We start from the raw sequence: 22,363 nt of genomic DNA on the forward strand, positions 1-22,363 counted from the left end.
AACTTTTTGTATACAATACAATATATATTACGTACCATACAATATTGACAACTATGGTATGCACTACTTGCTCTAACAATCATTTTTCACTCTATAGATTGAAATATCCTCATTCAGCCAAAGGGGAGATTTCTAGTCCCCTTGCCCTCTCTCCCTCACGTCTAAACACTCCCAAACACCTTTTAATTCAACACACACAGAAAAAACAAAAAAACAAAAAAAAAAAACTTTTTTTTTAATAAGAAGAAACTTTTGAGTAATTATGAAATATTAGCCAAATCATGTGATGCATATTTTCAACATTTGGTGACACTTCATTCATCTAGATTCCAGACTAACAAAAAATAAAATAGCACGCTTAGCAAGAGAATGAACAACATAATTTTCTTGACGATGTGCATAAGAAAAAACCATACTATGGAATTGAGAAGCCAACACCTTCTCATCTTGAATGATGTGTCCAACATGACAAATATGATTTTTTTACAACTTTGCCACTAAAATTCATATTTCATAATTTGAAAACACCAAAAATTTGTTTTCAGTTTTCATCACTCTAACTCAATTTTTTGAGTTTTGAGTGATGGGAACAACACTCAAAAAACTTCCCAAACAAACTTTTTTTATGGGTCCCATGTTTTTTGGATTATAGGTGATGAAACTGAGTTATATAACCCAATTTCCACCCAATCCAAACAGCCTCTTAATCCTCAAATCCATCAAAAACTCCCTACCCCATATAGGTAAAAATGTCTCCATGACATTATCTTATCGAGAATCTCAAATACGCCTATTCAACAAAAGACAAAAGAATAGTAAAAAACTAGTCACTAACCCGCGCGATGCACGAAATAGTTTAATAAAATTACATATATGATTAGAAAATGAATAAACAAAAAACAAAAAAAAAAAATGCCTGATATATTTAAACTCAACTACATATTAAAATGATATTATTCTCAATAATACCATGCTTTACAAATTTATCAAAAAAATTCACAAAATATATTATATACATTTATGCAATTAAATTTATAAAATCAATGAGGCTAAGTTAAAACTTAAAATGGTCAAGATGACTACTATAACAACATATACTATTCTGAAATGAACTTACTTGTTCCTAATTAAAAGAATGATACAAATATAAATATGAACAAAAAGAGGTGTAATGCTTTTATGTCAATTTTGCAAGAAAAATCATTTGAATACTAATAGTGCTTTTAAAAAAATTTATTATCTCACAAAGACATATACCTAATTCTTAATTTGGGTAGGCCGACCAGGGTTGAAAGTAAAATATATATACATAGTGTGATTGTCATGTAAATATAATTGATATAAAATATAGTTATTACTCCAATGTCACCAACCATAACAATACAAAGAAAAGTATATAGCTTGCAAATTCAAGAATACTATATTTTCCTATAGAAACTAGTAATAGAAATAGAAATAGCTATCATCTGAAGCTTAGATAACACATTACCAGCGTAAATCCCTACAATACATTATATATGTAAAGCTTATATATATATATATATATATATTATCAAACTATTTACAATTACTTACTAAACATAGGCAAGAAAAAGAAAAAGTAAAGAGAAGTTCATAAACAAAATAAAAATCACCAAGAAATTATTAGCTCATGAATCCCCACTCCAGATCACTTTCTCTCTAAAGTCTAAACTCCAAACCTCTCACACTAAATACCGAATCTATGTTTTGTTATGAAGCGAAGTAGTTTATAATATATTCTTTATAGAAAGCTTCAAGTATCTTCCCAACAAAATTGAAAGAATAAAAGTTAAATAAGGAATAGGAAGGGAACCTGAGTCTCACGATTCTTTGCTACCACAATAGCCGAATAGCTCGCTCAAACAGTTACTTTTATATGAGTGGTGTCTCCCTCTGTTAATCTTTTAGTGTGTCATGTTTTGTGGAGGAAGAACATTTTATACAGGAAAACTAAATAGGCTAATTAAACACCATTAGAGAGTGTTAAGCTGCTGAGATAATTGCTAGGGTTTTGAGATAGGAAGAGAAAAGTCCTACGTGTGTCTCTCTTAACTCCAATTATTAGCCTAGACCTCACCAGTTATATTATTGCTAAGGTTTATTGAACAAAAATAATTTTATATAAATAAAATAATAATTTTATTTAAATATTTTACTGACGTGAAAAATTGTGGGAGTTTCAAAGACTTCGATTATATATATATATATATATATATATAGACAAGGGCTAAAGTTATGGGTTGCCAAAAACAAAAATTTCAGTACAATTATGTTTTAATTTATTTGAAAAGAAAAATAATTTTCTCAAGATCACCTTGAACACATATGATTTAGAAAACCCCACTTTGCCCTTAATCGTTTTATTTTTTATTTTTTCACATGTTCAAGGAAAAGGTAAAAACTTGTGCACAATTGATGATACTATCTCTTCCAAAAAGGAACAAATCTTCCTTACTAAAATTATCATTGGAAAAATATCCTGATCTTTTAAAATGAACAAATCGAACCCATTAAAATTCTCACTGGGAAAGATCTCCAATTCAACTTAATGAATTAATCTTCATCAAAATATTTCATTGGAAAATCCCCATCCTACTTAAGAAACAGATCTTACTCATTGAATATTTCATCGAAAGTTTTCATCTCTTTAAGTAAATCTTTGCGTCAATCTTCATTTCATGAGCATTTTTTGAATAGATATTGTAAACGCCTCAAGGTTTGGCCCGTAAAGCTGTAAACACCCCCATATTTGCCATCAGAATGGCTCTCTTGGGCGATGCATGGTGTGGATTCAACTTACACATGCATCCAGTAATATACTACCAACTCATGGTTAGGGAGGAGGATGGAGTCGACACTTAATTTAGGTACAAGAATTGCTCTTTTGACCCCAGCGTATAGGTCTGACTCAAGATATAATATTCAATAATATCAAGATTAAAATAAATTGAAAACAAAATTGCTTCTAAGACATTTAATTAATATATAATTAAATGATTACAAAATAAACAAAATTTAAATTGTCAAACAAACTTTAACTTAATTATGATTTAAACTCTATATATTTTAATATGAATTTTTTGTCATATTTTACAAACCAATATCTTTTTCCAAGCCTTCAAAATGAGTGCAATGATTTAAAAATTATGACCATTGGACTGTGGATTTTTACAGCTAATTGCTCTCCATATATTATATTTGATTCCTGTGAAAAGTTATATTTTAACATAAAAACTTTTACGAAACCTCGTGACCATAGTCAAAAGAAATTAAAAGAAAAAACCCCCACTATGCGGAACCTTGTGACCGATGCCAAAAGATCTAAAAACTACTACATCATAGCTAAAAGACATTAATTCTCATATTTCCAAAATTCACAATTCTTAGACTACACTTCTTTCAACAAAAAGTTTTAAGAATAAATCAAATTATTTTTATTTCAAATATATCAAATCATGCAATTTTATATATGGCACTCCTACTTATTGTTCTGATATGGTCATTAAAAATGAGGGAAAATTTTGGATTGGGAGAGGATAATGGCTTGGAAATTTACGAGAAAACTAATGATGGTATTGAATCTATTGATATATTTTGTTAATTTTATTCTTGTGAAGATACATGCTAATGATCTTGTTTTTATGTATTTCCATCCCTTTTCACTTCAAATTCCAATTCCTCATCCCTCTTAACTTAATGAAGTGAAAAGCACATTTCATATTTACATGGCATATCTCACTGCCTTAAGAAACATAACAAACATGAGAAACTAGAGGGAGTTTCTGAAGTTGCAGTTGTTTACATTCATGGTATGAGCGGGCATTAAAATTTCATCTACGCAAAGAATTCAAGAGCTACCTCCAATTTTCGATTATCTCTCTCTCTCCTAATCAAAAATTGAAGGTAGCTCTTGGATTCTTTGCGTAGACGAAATTTTAAAATCTCCTTAGCATATAACGGTAATGCAAGAGCCACATTATCTTCAGCAGAAACCAGGGGGAGCAGGCTACTAGCAGATGAAAGGACTAAATTAAAAACAATTTGAAGTGAAATGATTGAAATGAAGAAAATGAGATTTTAAGGACAAAATTGAAAACATGCCAAACTTAGAGTTAGAGGGTGTAATTTGTAAGTTAGACAACTTTTCTATTTTCTTGCTCTCAGATATCATGCATTAAACATAATTATTTGGCGAAAAACACATTTTGGTCCCTACATTTTCAGCCGATTTCCGTTTTAGTCCCTAAGTTTTTTTTTTACCGCTTTTAGTCCCTCTCCTGAAAAACCGTTCCATTTTAGTCCCTACCGTTACATCATAAACGGATATTGCTGATGTGGCAAACGGCATGCACTGTTGGCCTGACGTGGCCATTAAAATAATAATAAAAAATGTCACGTCAGCATTTAAATTAAAAAAATTAATTTATTAATTTTAACTAAATAAAAAAAATTAAAAACAGAATTAAAAACTAAAAATCATATGAATTGAGATCTAAGTGTGTCTTGAACAAGAACACCAAGAACACAAACTCAAATCCAAGAACACAAACCCAGAAATTAAAAAAAAAAAAAAAAAAAAAAAAAAAAAAAAAAAAAACCAGCAATCCAAGATCTGGGTTTGAACAGGTTTTTTTTTTTTTTTTTTTATTCTATTTTTACACTACAGACTACAACCCTCTTTCCCTTTCTCACACTCCCCTCCCTCTCAATCCAATCTCACTCTCCATTTCTAACCAACCACCACACCTCAAACCCAAAATTATAAATTATAATACCTCCCACAGTATTAGTCACACTACTAATAATATGCTCTCCCTCTACGTGGTCGAAGAGGATGTCATCCGCATATCATCATCATCATCATCTCGCAATCGCAGATCCGTTTACTGTGATCATTGCTGTGTCGCTGGTAATTTCTTTCAATTTTTAATTTTTTTCTAGAATGAATTATTATTGGATTGTTGTTAGAATCAATGTACTAACACCCAAAAAAAAAAATTATATATATTTTAAAAATGAAAAAGGATGGAGTGGACACCCGGTGTGTCGTAAGCGAAGCTGCCTCACATATTATCGGAATCGACCTTGGCTTCCTCGACGCCAAGATCTGGGTTTCAACTGGTTTTTTTTTTTTTTTTTTTTTTTTTTAATTTCTGGGTTTGTGTTATTGGATTTGAGTTTGTGTTCTTGGTGTTCTTGTTCAAGACACACTTAGATCTCAATTCATATGATTTTTAGTTTTTAATTCTGTTTTTAATTTTTTTTATTTAGTTAAAATTAATAAATTAATTTTTTTAATTTAAATGCTGACGTGGTATTTTTTATTATTATTTTAATGGTCACGTCAGGCCAACAGTGCATGCCGTTTGCCACATCAGCAATATCCGTTTATGATGTAACAGTAGAGACCAAAATGGAACGGTTTTTCAGGAGAGGGACTAAAAGCGGTAAAAAAAAAACTTAGGGACTAAAACAGAAATCGGCTGAAAATGTAGGGACCAAAATGTGTTTTTCACCTAATTATTTTTATCGATACATTTGACCGCTAGCTTGTTTTACTATAAAAACTGAAAATCAAACCCTTTTCCGATTCTTTACCCATTTCGGGTTTCACCATGCTCTCAACCTAAACTTGTCTTTTCCCATTTTTAAATAAGCCAAATGGACCAAATTGGAGCAAAAGACTGAATTGGACCAAAGTGGACCGAAATAAAACCAATGAACTGAAGTCGATAGAAATGAACCAAAGAGGACCAAAGTAGACTGAACACTGAAATGGATCAAATTGGACTAAAATAGACCGAATGGACCAAAGTAGATAGAAATGGACCAAACTGGACCGAACAAACTAAAATGGATCAAATTGGACTAAAATAGAACTAATGGACCGAAGTAAACAGAAATAGACCAAAGTGGACTGAAATGGATCAAATTGACCAAAAATAGACCCAGTGGACTGAAGTGAACTAAAATAGATGAAAATAGACTGAATAGACCAAATTGGACCAATTCAGACTGAAATAGACCCAATGGACCAAATAGACTATCTTGGACCAAAACTGTGCAACATATGGGACTACTATTAGTTTATTATAAAATTGGAATATATTCAACTTTTAACAACTTTAATTATCAATTATGCTATAATATTTGACAAAACTAACCAAATCAATCAAATGATAATATATTCAGAACATACCTATTCAAATCTATCCTGGCTTCGTCCCTATGGTGCAGGATCACTGGAGAAAAATTGCTAAACTTAAACAACTTAATGAAAAATTTCATAAGACAGTTGCTTTCTGTTATTTAATAATACTCATTGACTGGTTTCTCAAAAAAAAAAAGGAAAAAAAAAATTTTTGGTGATTTTGTGAACAAGAACAAGAAACATAACATGCACGTTTAATGCATAAATAATTACAAACAATTAAATATATATATATATATAATTAATGCAAAACTGATCAAGGCTATTGTTTGACATTATCTTCTTAAGAGTTAAGACACATTTCGCTTCTTACACTATTTCTTCAATGTTGCTTTGAGACTCATGAATTTCTGCCTCCAAAGATACAATGATCAACAACATGCAGAAGAAGCACTACAATCTCTATACACAACGAACATAACTGTGGTTTCCTCTCTTTGAATAACTCTATGCATAAAAAAAATAAAATAAAATAAAATAAACTACTGAAATAACATAGTTGCACCTACTCAAAGAAGGTGCAATAATGAAATATTAATTAAATACAAAATGGGCCGGGCCCAACCCAATAGTCAATTTACTTATGCATATAGGATCATCCAAAGTCCAATTCATTTTCTGTGAAAATTAAGAATTTTCATCACTTTAGGAGTAAATTTTTTATTCTCTTTTTCGTTGTTTTTGAAAAAGGGATATTCTTATCGAGGGCCCAACTCGAATAGGACTTGTGCGACTCACATTTATTTTGGCTATAAAATATTAAAAAAAGACACACACACAAACACTTGCATAAAACCATTTTTCCAACACTTTGCACCTCAAACAAAAATATCTTCTCTACACAAAAATATATATATATATATATATATATATATCAATTAAAACAATCATTTTTAAAAAAATTAAGGAACACAAAAAATCCAAAGTTGCAAAAAAAGAGAGAGAAGATAATGATGAATAAAAAACAAAGATGGCACGCTCCATGAAGAAACGGAGAAAGCAATAATAATGGACTATAGTCCGTCGTTACTTTACACAAAGTCGTGAAAGCAACCTCACCCTCTGTTGTCTTGTTTAGCTCAACTTGCAGCAAATAACATCACACCACGTGTCAAAACAACATTAGCAAACCAAAGCCAAAACCAAACATACCATCTTCTCGGAACTATCCTATATTTACACTCCAAAGTCCAAACATGCGAGATATCTCACACTCACAGCACAGTGTTTGCTTACAACAACAATGGACCGCTCTTTTCTCTTCACCCTCTTCCTCTTATTCTCTGTGGTCGTGTCCACCATATCCGCCGATGATGATGATCTTTTGATCGAGCAAGTGGTGTCATCGGACGGTGATGACGATCTTCTCCTCCACGCTGAGCACCACTTCTCGAGCTTCAAGGCGAGATTTGGGAAAAGCTACGGGAGCGCAGAGGAGCACGATTACAGGTTCGGTGTGTTCAAGGCGAACCTGCGCAGAGCCAAGATTCACCAGAAGCTGGACCCCAGCGCTGAACACGGTGTCACGAAGTTCTCGGATCTCACTCCGGCTGAGTTCCGGCGAAACTTTCTCGGGTTGAAGCGGCTTCGGTTGCCTGCCGATGCTCAGAAGGCTCCTATTCTTCCCACCAACGATCTCCCCACCGACTTTGACTGGCGTGATCACGGCGCCGTCACCGGCGTCAAAGACCAGGTTTTCAAACTATTCAAAAATAATAATACTAATTTTGATTTCTACAATTTTGAAGTAAGTTAAAAGAAAGTTGAATCTTTTAATATTTTGTTAGCTAAATTATAAATGACATCTTCTGACTTTAATCGGTTTTCAATTCAGGTTTTTTTTATTTTTTAATGAAGATAAGTTTTCAATCATTTAGTCTTTTAAAATTCATTCTTATCATTTGAGTAATTTCTGTTTAATTTATTTTCAATTTAGTTCTGTCCAATCTTCAATTTGTTGAACTTAATTGTGGGGATTGTATGGAAGGACTAGATTAGAAATGAATCGAAGTTAAATGATTGAATTGAAAAATAAATAAATAAATGAAAAAGAGTGAAACTTCAAACGATTGAATTGAAAATAGATCAAAGTTCTTGTACTGTTTGTTTTGGTGGTGAGTTTCAGTTAGTTCTACCGGTAAAGTCTTTTGTCATCCGATCAGGAATTTAGAGTTCAAACCTGCCTACACCATAATCATCATGAACTGTTGAAAGTCTAGTGTATCTATAAAAAAAATAATAATAAAAAAGTTTGTTTTGGTGAACTTAATTTTGCTGATTGGATAGGAGGACATAGAAGTTGGATGACTGAATAAAACAAATGAAATTTAAATGACTGAATTAAAAATAGATTGAATTTAAAAGAGAATATAAGTTGTAATTTAGGTTTTTTTTTTTTTTTTTTTTAATTGTTCATTGCTCTGAGTTATTGGCGAAGCAAATGAATGTCTACCCAAAAAATATACGTGGGCAGTGGTCCGAACTCATTTAGTTTAGTGGACAACTCTGTTACTAAAATTTTATTTTTATTATTATTATTATTTTTTATATTGTTTTTTAAATATAACAGGAGAATTCATGGATGAGATAGGAAATGAATTGGAATGATATGAAATTTGGTTGGTGTGATCAGTATGAAGAGAGCATGCAATCTATTTGTGGGATGAACAAATTTTTTTAATCTAATTTAATAAGTGGTGTAGCTTGGGATGAAGCATTATTTGTTATTATATTAATTTTAGTCTTAATTTATAAAGTTTGAGCTAAATGGATATGATTTATATATATATATATATATTGTTGGGAATTAGGGTGCTTGTGGATCGTGCTGGGCGTTTAGTACTACGGGGGCATTGGAAGGAGCTCATTTTTTGGAGACTGGGGAGCTAGTGAGCCTCAGTGAGCAACAGCTTGTGGATTGTGACCATGAGGTTTGGTTTGACTCTTTCTTCCTTTCTGTTTGTTTGTTCCTATTTTTGGGGTTGTGGTAAATATGTCCTTATAGTTTTTACTCTCTTATTGTTAGGAAAATGGTTAAGATATTATAAATTTTTGTTATATAAAGTCTACAAATTGACGTGATAGTAAATGTGATTGGTGTCACTTCAATACTAATAAATACTCATTTTAGAGCCTCAATTTACAAAAATCGGAACGTAGTTTTAGTAGTATGGTTTTAGAACACAGTCAACACACCAATATTGAATTTTTTCTTCTTCTTTGGCTCGAAATTTGTTGTGCGGTCAGTAAAAGTTATAAATTGCAATAAAATAGAGTAATTTGGTCATAATATTTGAGTTCTCTTTGTCAAGATGTTAGCGAGGAGTATGATTTTAAGAGCATGTCTGAATTGGTTCTTTTTTATTTTTAATAGATGAGTTGTTTGAATTGGTTCTATAACCAGACAAACCATATTAAATCTAAAGTTTTAAGCTTCCCATAAAAATTGCTGCTTGACTTATACATATATAGGCTAAGTTTCAAAAAAAATATAGGCCAAGTTTCAAATTGTCACTCATTGTTGATGGTAAATTTTCTTTAGACTCAATTCTTGTGCTTTTTATATTTGAAAATGCTTCTAATTTTTAATGAAGATATCATGTGATACTCCAAAGCACGTGGTTCTTTTTAAGAGATGGTAACCTAACTGGGGTCTTGCCCCAGTTTCATCCAGCAACCAAAAAACATGCAAACAGTTTATCTCAAAATAGAGTAATGCAGCCTCCACAAACAGCACAGAAATGGAAGTCATCAAACCTGGAAAACAAACAAAACAAAAATTAAAGTTTGGGCATGTAGTTCATTATACCCGTGTCACACTCACAGATGACTAGCATGTCTTGGCAAGACTAAAACTAAACCCATTGATCTTGTATATCCATGACTATTCTGAAGTTTGACAACCTAGCTAGCGTGAGAGAAAAACCAAAATATGACTATTTCTAAGCAGCCATATTGTGTCACATTGATTGCTTCAGATGATTACTATCAGTATGGTCTTGTCTTAGATAACCCCTGTAATTTTTTGCAGTGTGATCCTGAGGAATATGGTGCATGCGACTCAGGCTGCAATGGTGGGCTGATGACTTCTGCCTTTGAGTACACGCTCAAGGCTGGTGGACTTGAGAGAGAGAAGGATTATCCTTACACTGGAACCGATCGTGGCACCTGCAAATTTGACCAGGACAAAATTGTTGCTTCTGTAGCTAACTTCAGTGTCGTTTCGATTGATGAAGAACAAATTGCCGCGAATTTGGTGAAGAATGGCCCTCTTGCAAGTAATTACCAATTAACCTTCTTCGAAACCTAGTCAATTGTTTTCATTTCCATTTTATTTGTTTTCTTCTTTGGTTGTGTACACTGATGTTGAAATTATGATAGGCTGTGTAAACTGTTTTCATTGTTAATCTACCAGTTTTATTTGAACAATGAGGTTAAGAATGATAGAGTAAATCATTGATGGATGGGAAATAAATAATGACTCTTCTGCTCTGTATTGTGCAGTTGGCATCAATGCAGTATTCATGCAGACTTACATCGGAAAAGTTTCGTGCCCATACGTCTGTGGGAGGCAATTGGATCATGGGGTGCTTCTAGTGGGGTATGGTTCTGCTGGTTATGCTCCTATCCGGTTCAAGGAAAAGCCATTCTGGATCATAAAGAACTCTTGGGGAGAAAACTGGGGAGAGAATGGATATTACAAGATCTGCAGGGGTCGTAACGTATGCGGAGTGGATTCAATGGTTTCAACTGTGGCTGCTTTACATACCACCAGTGACTAGATTATGAAGTTCATTGGTGGGTACCGTGTTAGGCAAGTGAAACAGTTGTAAATATTAAGATGACTTCCTAGACTTGTAGCAACTCTTGATGCTCCTATCAACTTGCTCTGAAAGTTGTCTTGCTCCTGGAGGTTCTTTGCTAGTTTGTGTCATAGTTGTCTATTTTAAAAACTTAGTTATTATACATATTTTTATATGCCCCACTTCGCTCAAATCTCTGGAACTGTATGCTTCGGTGGGGATGGTGCATTGGTGTGTAAATGAAGCTTGATGCCATGTAATGGGATGGTTAATTATGGTTTGCTACATCATGTTTATGGCATGCCAACAGATGTTAGAATGTGATTGCTTTCAATATTTGATTTAATCTTGACGTGTGCAAAAAAGAAGGGAAAAAAAAAGGGCATATTATCAACTATCATGTGGAACCATGGCTCAGATCCATTCAGGGGCTATCAGTAAACAGAAATCAATTAGCAAAAGGTAAATTATCCGTAAGGAAATATGAATATCTAATGTGAGAACTATTACAGGTTATTTGGCATTTGAAACAGCTCAATGACAGAGCCTCTAAAATATGTGAAATGACAGTAATGGTAAGTCTTCAAAGTAAGACATGTCTATCCAGCCAAAAAAAGGGTAAGACATCCGGAACAAATTTACAAATTAGAGGAATTTCCTATTTTTCATAAACTAGTCAAAATCTAACTCATCCAATTTAGTGTAACAGAAATTTTAACAAACTAGTTTTATATATGGCAGCAATAGTTTAAAATCAATCATTAATTAAGTAATCATTAAAGACAATTACAGCTCCCTTATCTTCACAACAGCTCTACAGAAAGAAAAAGGCAACAGACAAATTGTACAAGAAGCTACAACAGACTAATATCAGCCTAGCAAATAATAAAGTAATTCTTTTAACTGTATTATGGGAGAAACGAGTAGCATGTTCTCCAGTTGCAGGTAGATTCCTAACAATATACATTTGGCAGCCTTATTGGCAAGGCTCTTTATTTAAAAGAATAAGCAACAGGAAGTGGGAAGTGGGCAGGGAATTGTGAGAAAGTTGCTTTCCCCGAACTAGCCAGCAATTGCTATGTTACCTTTCTAAAATCTACTTCATATGAAAGAATTGATGAATTATATACTTTAGAAATTTTAATGTGATCAATATTGTCTCCTATCTTTTAGCTTATGACCGAACTCATAGCGCTGTATCATTCATCCTCCTCACCAAGTAATGCAAATGAAAATGGATGGAATTTATAACCATCTCCCTGGTAGAACTTGTTCTGGAACTCCACCCAATGAAGTCGTAATGCATGCAGGAATGCACTTAGTGTTTCCATCACTAGTAGCACACCAACAGTTGCAAATACAAAAACGATAATGCCAATAATAAGAACAATGACATTGTTGAACCTGCAATCATTTGCCAGACATTCAATACTGAATTGTAAGAATTTGTTGTTTTTGCTATAAAAAGCATGAGTAAATAAACTTACCCCCAGGCTAGAAGTAGAACCTTGTCATAAAATACACTAGACAACTCTGAATGAGCTAGACTGAACAATGAAAAAAGTTATACAAGTCAGAGGATGAAGACTTGATACTGAAATCTAGAATTAGGAACTGTTTAAAGAACATGATTTCAATCATGAAAAGATGAACCCAGAGGGCTAAAAAGGTTTTCATAATGAAGACATCAGAGGATGAAGACTTGATACTGAAAAATAGAATTAGGATCTGTTTAAAGAATGTGATTTCAATTATGAAAAGATGCACCCATAAGGGCTAAAAAGGTTTTCATAATGAAGACATGCAGCCTGTAGGCCAGAACAGGTCAGATCTTCATTGTCTCAAGGAATCACAGTTTTTCATATAAAGCATTATCCATTAGGCCTTGCTCATGTCAAACTCCCATGCATTGTACCCATTATACTGCATGCTTCACTACTTTTTAAGTACCAGCACTATGTTTAATGAGGAAACATGCAAGAACAATGTATACTCATGCATGTTAGGATGCAAACTTCAGTTGAATTCCATAAAATGATTTTGAGGTTTTTGACTACTTACCTGAGGGCCCATAAACGTAGATATGAAGCTGTATTAGACACTGCTCCGAGCACAAACTCTATGGTATGTATAAGTTGGTGTACAAAGACCTCACTGAACTCAAATTCCTCATCACCATGGGAATCATGATGAGATTCCATTTCAAGAGGATCATCAATGCTGTGAAGTAATGCATAGGATTTACCTTGGTGCCTCTGACAAAACGTGACATTGATGATAGAAGGTCAAAACAAGCGGAGAAAATAAAACAAAAGCTTCTAAGATAAAAATAATAATATGAAACTACATGGATAGAAGTTTTCAGCATACTTCTTCATTTTGTTTCTTCAAGAGAAAAGGCTTTGGGAACAGCATCCATGGTACAGCAACAAGGGCTGATAGTAGTAACAGAAGCTGGTAATGAAAAAATGGACATGTTAAGAATGAGTGTCTTTTTCTTGTGCAGCATGGGAAAATTTCTACATAATCAATATTTAAAAATAAATAAAAATAAAAATAAAAATAAAAATAAAAACCTGAAGGAATTTCTGACCAACAAAAAGTTGATTTTCACCCAGATCATCAGTAGGACTCAGGAACATGTATATCATCACATGATACAGATCAGCTTGTGAACCAGTGCACCATTTCACAATAATGAGGAGCGAAAGGTAGCCAAACAGGCTGTTTAAGAATATCATCTGGGGAACAAATTGGTATCTAAAGCAAATACATGATTAATAATATAACATTTAACAATCATCACTATGATATCAAATAAAAACATATTCATCACAAGCTGGAAATATAAATTTAAGAGAGAGAGAGAGAGTATGTTTGTGCAATCATGGATGTACATGCACATCCAGATATATGTTATCTTAAAAATTCTTTAGTAGCTTTACCAAAGAACAATACAGAAATAGACACTTCTAATAAATCTTACAAAGGTAGTGTGCTCCACACATGCATGAATGCATGCAAAGATCAACTTGAGCAGTATAGCATACCGGATATTTATGTCATCTCCATAGAATTTTGCATTGAAGTAACTCAGTATAATTCCAAGATTCATCTGGGCTACTCCAAGTAGAATTGACATCTTCATCTTCAATGAGTTAAGAAATGGTAACTCACTACGGCTACCATGCCACTTAGGGTCCACGCCAAATGGATATGTGTTATGCACCTTTATTAAACCCACAGTATAAGCATCACTGTGACAAAAAGGACTAGTGTTACTAACTTAATGAGGAAAACATATTTACAAATATGTAATATTTCATACTAATTCAGTACCTGCAGGATGGGTTACGACATCCATAGGCAGAGGGCCCAAATAATTCAAATGGGACTGAAAAGAACTCGTTATATATCAATCCTGTGTAGATTGAGAACAACGCCATCATCAAGATAACATAACGGCCACCAAAAGTCATTTCTATGATGTCTCCAAGTTTCTGTTGTTAGCACAATCAAATAAGCTCAAATGAAACACCTACAAGGAAAGAACAGAGTTTACAGACAACAAGAAAGACACGCAACAATTACCTGACTGGAAAGTTTCTTTTCTCTGATTATGAAATATAATGTTGCCAGCAACAAGCATATACCATGGCCCCAATCACCAAACATAACAGCAAAAAGGAAAGGGAATGTGATAATTGTGTATACACCAGGATTTGCTTCCTGATACTTGGCAACCCTGCAAAAACATCGCACTAGCTAAGTACTCCAGCATGCGGCATATCTCTTTTTATATGAAGCTTGTTGACTGAGAAATGAACAATCTTTAGTGATGAATAACATAATATTAACTCTTGATCATCTAATACTTAAATTCTTTTCTTAAAAAAAAAAAAAAAAAAAAAAAAAAAAAAACAGTTACACAACTTCGAGAATGGTTGTTAGGTAAATTCTTTTAAGCTTGAGCTTTTTTGTACATCAAGTTTTCACATAAATCAATTGTTTTCCTACAAATACAGAAGAGTAAAAAAATACTACAGAGAGAAGAGAGAGACATTGGTTTAGAAGGAGAGAAATTAATGAGATTTTATGAGGAAAAATATGGACAGGGGTCAAAAGCAGGAGAGTCCACTAGCAAGCCTTCATTATACTTAAATGGCATATCATTTGGCAATGACAATAAACAAGTCCACAAAAATAGGTTAACCAAATTAGGCATAACCCAAGAAATCTCAAATAAAGAGATAACTAATAACCAAATCAATGTAAAAATCATTAGTCTTCAATGCAGTTGAAAATAATTAAATGGATAAAATCAAATGTTGTTGGATGGTCTATGTGAAACTGCTAACAATATCATGTAATCAATATGTTATGACATTGGTATAATTCTTGTAAATATCTTGTGCACATGAGTTGCATCCCTTTTGCATTTCTTAATGAAATTACTAATTCAAAATATCAATTTGTTACAACTCGCAATACATGATCAGCTGTAAATCTCTCTCTCTCTCCCCACAAGTCAAATCATATTTATTTCCTAAATACACTACTTTCCATTTTCAAATGTACAAAAAACAAATAGTACAGCATAACTTAAGAAAATAGAATTTCAAATGCATTTATTTTTTGGCAAGAAGATAGGAATTATAGAAAATAGCGTAAATACTGCAAGTACCATGCAAATTTTTCCAAACAATACTACAAGATATCAAGTCACAAATAGATTTATGAATTCAAGATTTCCAACCCCCAGCAGATGTTGCATTACACACTATAGCTGTGGACAGCATAAGCATGGCCTCCCAAAGTAACTCACCCATATGCATCTACAATTTCTTGAAACGGAGAAGTAAACTTGTTTGTGCGAAAATAGGTAGGTGGTGATTCCTTTGTATGCAAAACCTGGAAAATGGCCCCAATTTGTGAGTTGCCGTCAAAGGTTGCCCGCTGGAGTGCATTTTGAATCTGGCAAATATCAAGACTAAGCTAATTAAGCAATCACTTCAACAATATACTTCACATAAAGCTAATTCAGCAAAATTTATAAGTGAAATACACGGTGCAGTGTTAAATCAGTAAACAGATACAAGATAAAAGCACAAACCTGACTAGTTGCAAAAATAGGACACCAACCTTCTGCAACAAGACACTTCTTTGTCACATCAAAGCTCAGCATATTTAAAGTGTGGTAAATGGACTTTTCTTTCTTCACCTATTAAGTTAGGAACAAACTTAAGTGCCAGAACAAAATGCAAAATGCATATACTCAAAGATCAATGCCAACACACATACAGATACATAAGCATGCACACACATGAAAGAAAAAAAAGTAGATAAATTCATATTCTTTAGCAATAAATGAAGGGATTGGAATATCAAATAAAGCAACTCAAACAAACCTGAAGGTTCCACTGCTCATATTCATATCCAATTGTCTGTAGTAGATTGTTCCTATGCAGCAGCCCCGCATCTATAGTAGTCTTCAGCTCTGAAAGTCTTCCAGACACCTAGAAATCAAAGTAAATACCAAATTAAGATCTCACTGAGGCTGTGACCTATTAGTTATTCACAATTAGACAAACTGACTAAAGCTACTGCATTTCGTACAGTTTAACAAGGCATGAACAGCAGTGTTTACCAAATGGAACCCCCCTAAAGTCAAAACCCCTAAATAAGGGAGGTATTGAGATCAACCCATGTGCATCAAAGGAAGGCTAGCTCATGTTGTGTACCAACCGTTACCATTTGACCAAGAAATAGGAGTTTTTGTCCAATTTTTCTGTCCTACTTGCTTCTAATTTAAATTTCACCCTACACAATCCCTTTCTTCCCTTTTTTTTAATTTAAAAAAAATAAGCTTCCCACTTTTTTGGGTGTGGGGGGGTTGGGTGGAGTGATGAGAACTTGTAAGCAAGTTGGGATAGATGTCTCATATATTAATTTGAAGATGTGGCTTTCAATTCTACCCCTAATAAAATGAAAATTTCACATCGTGTTACCCCTTAGACACAACATTGCATTGTCTTACTGATTCTAAGTCTTGTGATCTTCAGGGCACTAAATCCATACCATTAAGGACACCCATGAAATCAAACTAATTTCATTATCATGCTCAAAATGGAGAGTCTAAAAGGAATGTGACCAATTGATGTGGTTTGAGCAATTAGGAAAATTTCATTATTTTGTAGCAAGTTATGAATGTGTTGCATGTGCCAACCAAAAAAATATACATAAAACTAAAAACATAAATAAAGGAAGGTCCTCAAGAATACATGTTTATCATTAGATAACACAATTGTATGATAGAGAATATAAAGAAATAATCATGCTGCATATCCTGAAGCTTCTTATTACTAATAAAAGACAGGCAAGAATCCCTTAAAGAAAATCATTCATACCTCTGTGATCATCTGAAGTTGTTTGCCTAAGTCATCCGCAAAGGGGTAACGGTTTGCTCCAAAAGCATCACATATTTTCAGAATCTTGTTCTTTGCTCTGTCTCCAGAATAGAAGATAATGAAAACATTTTTCTCAACCTGACAATTGATACGTATTTCCCAATTAAAAAGTCAATTCACAAAATCAGTAATCATGCATTGGGTACAAGCTTTTTTTAGTAATCATGAAGGAGATAAACCTTGATATTGGAAGAAAAATTTACCATAATGATAATATAAATATGGATATCATATGCCTTTTATCAGATTATGTACAATTGAATTAAGAGCCATAAATTCCACTGCACAACTACACTTTTTAAATGGCAACACATTCAAAAAACAAAAACAAAAAGAGACGCATCCATAGTAACATATGGAGCAACAAGCTGGATAGATCTCATCAAGTTGTCTTTTTTCCAACTATGAAGTGACCAATATACCCTACAGGCGTGTTAAAATTAAGTAGAAAAATTTAACACAAATGAGAAAAGATTGAGCTGTGCTTGAATTGCCCCACCATGTGTGGAGTGCATTGTGGAGGGCTATAAAGAATCGCATGTTCATGCCCCTCTAAAAGCTGAAAATTTACAATTATAAGTTCTGGAATTAACCTTCTCTACCGAAACAGGATCAATGACAGGATCTTCCACCACAGCTTGCTTCAAAAACACATTACCCCTGGTTGAGCGAAATAAAATCCTTTCAAAAGCCATTGATTTTACTCTTGGAACAAGACCACTAACAAACCCCAGCTTAACTTGCTTTGATGGGTCTGTTATCATTTCCTACAAACACCAAATCCCTAACTATCATGCAAAGGAAAAACAAAAGATCTTTAGCTAATGTCAAAAAAGGATGTATAGAGACTAGAAAGCTTTTACCTGTTCCAGTAATAAAGGACTGTCCATGGATCCTTCACCAATGTGCTGCACTTCAATTTCTCTCTGCTGAGCTGCAGCACTGCCTTGAGCTGAATAGAAAAACTCACCAGCCTGAAATGAGAAAAAAGCTCACAGTTCACTTCATAACTTTGGAAATATAAGAAGAAGAAAAAAAGAACACCATTCTAACTGAAATAAATCTCTTCTGCCTAACAGCCTAAAAAACAAATATTTTCAGCAACGAATCAGAGGTGAATGTGATCATATGACCTTAGCAATTTTCTTCTGCATAGAAGTATGCAAGGGGGAGAGAGAGAGAGAGAGAGAGAGATCATAATTTAAAATAAGTAGAATAATTATGCACTATATAGCTACACATAAGCAGGGGTAACAGCAGGGTATTGCCAATAAGCTTTTAGATTCTGAGTACAATGAAGCTATTTTAGTTCAAATGCTCTTAAAACCTAGTTGGAAAGAAGAAAAGCAACCCAAACCTTCTGCAGAACAAGCTTATATTCTACTAGCTCATTATAAGACCGTTGTAAATTTTCATTGTTTCCATTCATCTCTAACAGCTCAGCTTCAAGTTCTCCAAGTTTGACCTAACACCCACACACAAAGACGCACACACACAAAGATTTATTTCAATATAAGACATCAGAAGTTTTAGGGACATTTGAAAAAAAAAATCAATATTACAATATATAGCAACCTCCAAGTTGTCCAGATCAATATCATTGCTTCTAGTAATTCTTGTTGAGGGTGACAAACCAGCTTTTGTCATTTGATCCTTGAATAAACGAAGCTTGCGAGCCATTTCCCCACATCTTTTAATCTGCGTGGTAGAAAAACACACACATTCATAGATGCATAACATAGATATAGAATGTTATTAATTAAAAAAAATCATATTTAATCAAAATCATATGAGAACTCAAACCATATTTAAAAAAATAATGGCAGTTAATTTTGGATTGTCCAATATCCAAGGTGCATAAAATCAATGGGAATCAACATAGCAAAGTTCACACTTCACAGATTGTATTAATAGAGAGATGGGACAAAAAATGGCTCTTATCCTATGATTCACATTCTCTTCAATCTCTCCTTCTTTATAAAATATTGATTCAACATATTAAAAGTGCTCACTCTTTTGTATTTCTCGACCATCGAGTCTTACTGCCATTTCATCTTTGTTTTTACTGTTACTTACATTCTAAGTATTCTATTTTAGTTCTATTTAGTTGAAAGCATTTAGATTCTAGAGCGTCTAGCCATATTTCTAAACTTACCTTCCATATATAGTAAACACCAAGACTAAAAAATTTTACTCTTTCACAAATCGATGCTAATAATTCATAACTAAATTAATGATAAAATTATATTATTTGAGTTAATTAGATAGAACTTTTTAAAAATAGATTCAACAACCTTGTATTGTTAAAAATTACATATAATTTCAAATTTTCTACTACAAAATTGATTATATATCACCAATAAATTACAAATAATACAAACTTACACAATCTAATCTCAATAATCTTGAGTTCATATAGAAATATATATGTATAGTATACTTAAATTGAGACTTATTCTTACAAAAATCTTGTTCACGAACATGTTATTATGTTTAAACTTGACACGTTTAATGGTCAAGCCAAAATTTAAGCTTAAGCTTAGCTTATTTGTTAAATTAAACGAATATAAGCAACATTTTTCCGGACTCATTTCCCAAACTAAAACCAAGTTATTCATAAACAGCTCAGTTCATTCAAAACCCTATATATGAGACCAATTTTTTCATATACATTATATTTTGATAGCATACATATGCGTTTCTTTTTTGTTTACAACAAGTGAGAGAGGGGGATTCAAATCCATGATCTTTAAAGAAGACCGGACAATGCCACCAAATTGCAAGACTCTTGACACAAATACGAGGAACCTCGTCTTATGATAAAACAACACAAGCAGGCAACTCCAACAAATTAAGAAACCTAGGCTTAGGAAGTATACCTGAGCAGCATACGTCCTCTGGAACGGGCTCTTCTCTGCATTGAGCTGAAAAGAAGAAATAGATACACACACTTTTAAAAGAGTTGGCCAATTAGAGAAAACATCACAAAATTGACTCATTGCCATGATATTAATTTAAAAAAGAAGTACTACGCACACAATATTTTCACAACACTTTCACAACAAATCTTATGGCCTGTTTGGATGGAGGGGGAAATGAGAGGGAGTGAAGGAGAGTAGAATAGAGTTGGCTAAAAATAAACTAATTTTGTACTAAATTTACTCTACTCTACTCCCCCTCCCTTCTCCTCAATCCAAACGGAGCATTAGGTGATAAGTTGTCACTGTTTCTAATTTGAACCTACCAATAAAATTACTATTTTGCCCACTTGTAACTTAGGATTTGTTGCCAAAATATTATAGACATAACCTTTCTATAATTTAAAATATCATAAAAGAAAAGTTCAAATCATGGATCAACCAAGAAAAAGTCCAGTCTGAGCAATGTACAATGAATTTCTCAAATCTCAAGCTTTCTCTTCCATGATATCATTTTAGCTTAGCACATAGACATAGATATATATCCAAAACCAAAAAAGCAGGAATGGTAAATGAAAGTAAATGCAATTCTTGCAATCATGATCTTCAGCAATAACAAACATCCAACGTATATCAAATTCGAGGCATGGAATAGCGGATCACATTGGATTTATTAAAAAAAAAAAAAAAAAAAAATAGAAAGTAGAAATTGTAAAAATGTGAAGAAAAGGTTATTAGGTGCTAACATCTGTGAACTGAAAGAGGGCAAGGTCGCCGAGATAGGAGATGGTGCGGTGAGCAGATTCGACGGGAATGATGAGTTGCGCCAATTGCATCGGCTCCGACCGTAGCAGATCCATACTCGCACTTGCCCAACCTCCTCCTCCTCCTCCTCTTCTCTCTCCCATTTTCTAATCAACCAAATTCTTAAACTATAATATATACCATACAAAAAACGCATATATACGTAATGATATAGAGTACCTACCTACCATTCTCTTTTCCTTTTTTACAAAGGAGCGAGGGAGATCAGATCCTGAGATTGATTTAATTTATTGCTTTTATAAATGCGATTCGTTGAAGATGGCTGGGCCTAGCTAGGCCCATTTATAATATAACGTGTATATATATATGGTGCTTGACTGCTTGTTACTAATGTTTCTTTTTCTGTCTGTTCAGTCAGCCGTCGTTTTTCACGCGCCTGTGAGGTAGCTTTTACTTTTGAAGAAAGAAAGAAATTCTTTCAACCAACATTAAAAAATAATAATAATAATTAAATTCTTTCAAACGACGCTGTTTTGCGTTATAAGCGGCCCACCGTCGTCTTTGGCATTAGGTCCATGGAAAATTGTGGACTGCAGTGAATATTTCGAAGGGCAATGGGCTTTTGCATTTGGACCCAGCGTACCAGTATGACACCTCTCTAAATTGTAAACCCCATGTACTTCCGAGTTCCGACTCCAATATAATTCATGACCCAAAAATAAAATTATAACTCACAACCCATATCTGTTTGGATACCGTTTATTTTGCTGAAACTAGAAATTTATTATTGAAAGTATTGTAGATAAAAGTAAAAGTTAGTTGAAATAGTACAGTGAGACCCATAAATAGTATCAAAAGTGCAGTAAGACTCATAAATAGTAGCAAAAATAAGTTGAATAATAAAATAATTTTAATTTTTCATTAGTATCCAAACACACACTTATTTTTATTTTGGTTAAATTCCATGAGACCTCCAAAGTATAGTAAAATTAAATTCATTATACTTGATTTTTAAGAATTGGCATTCCACCCCTTTAAACCCTTCTTATAACATATTGTGGGGTCATGGGCCCAAATCATACAATTGGGTTTTGGGCTTTGGCCGAGAGCGTGAGAAGTCTGAATCCGAGGAGGAATATCTCATCGGATAAGCTAAACGCAAATCGGGTATAGATCCTA

The 22,363-nt window shown here is 33.3% G+C and overlaps 2 protein-coding genes across 2 annotated transcripts; one reads left to right on the top strand and one right to left on the bottom strand.

Annotated features, from left to right (window-relative positions):
* The first annotated feature begins 7,409 nt into the window (after window positions 1–7,409).
* On the top strand, window positions 7,410–11,380 carry LOC126712338 (cysteine proteinase 15A-like). The gene is made up of 4 exons (XM_050411635.1): window positions 7,410–7,925; window positions 9,043–9,162; window positions 10,263–10,509; window positions 10,736–11,380. Exons 1-4 carry the CDS (start codon window positions 7,476–7,478, stop codon window positions 11,011–11,013), a joined length of 1,095 nt encoding a protein of 364 aa, XP_050267592.1. The 5' UTR covers window positions 7,410–7,475; the 3' UTR covers window positions 11,014–11,380.
* Window positions 11,381–11,778: 398 nt separating this feature from the next.
* Window positions 11,779–21,428, bottom strand: LOC126712337 (V-type proton ATPase subunit a3-like). Its single transcript, XM_050411634.1, has 19 exons — window positions 21,412–21,428; window positions 21,166–21,330; window positions 20,381–20,425; window positions 19,077–19,199; window positions 18,859–18,966; window positions 18,365–18,475; window positions 18,095–18,268; window positions 17,442–17,579; window positions 16,443–16,550; window positions 16,148–16,255; window positions 15,860–16,008; window positions 14,626–14,779; window positions 14,374–14,534; window positions 14,085–14,291; window positions 13,611–13,794; window positions 13,405–13,488; window positions 13,096–13,289; window positions 12,522–12,581; window positions 11,779–12,438 (listed from the first exon to the last, which is right to left on the bottom strand). The coding sequence occupies exons 1-19, from the start codon at window positions 21,412–21,414 to the stop codon at window positions 12,234–12,236; spliced, it is 2,481 nt and encodes an 826-aa protein (XP_050267591.1). The 5' UTR covers window positions 21,415–21,428; the 3' UTR covers window positions 11,779–12,233.
* Window positions 21,429–22,363: the final 935 nt, after the last annotated feature.

This window comes from Quercus robur, chromosome 2, assembly GCF_932294415.1.
Source record: "Quercus robur chromosome 2, dhQueRobu3.1, whole genome shotgun sequence".
NCBI classification, from domain to species: Eukaryota; Viridiplantae; Streptophyta; class Magnoliopsida; order Fagales; family Fagaceae; genus Quercus; species Quercus robur.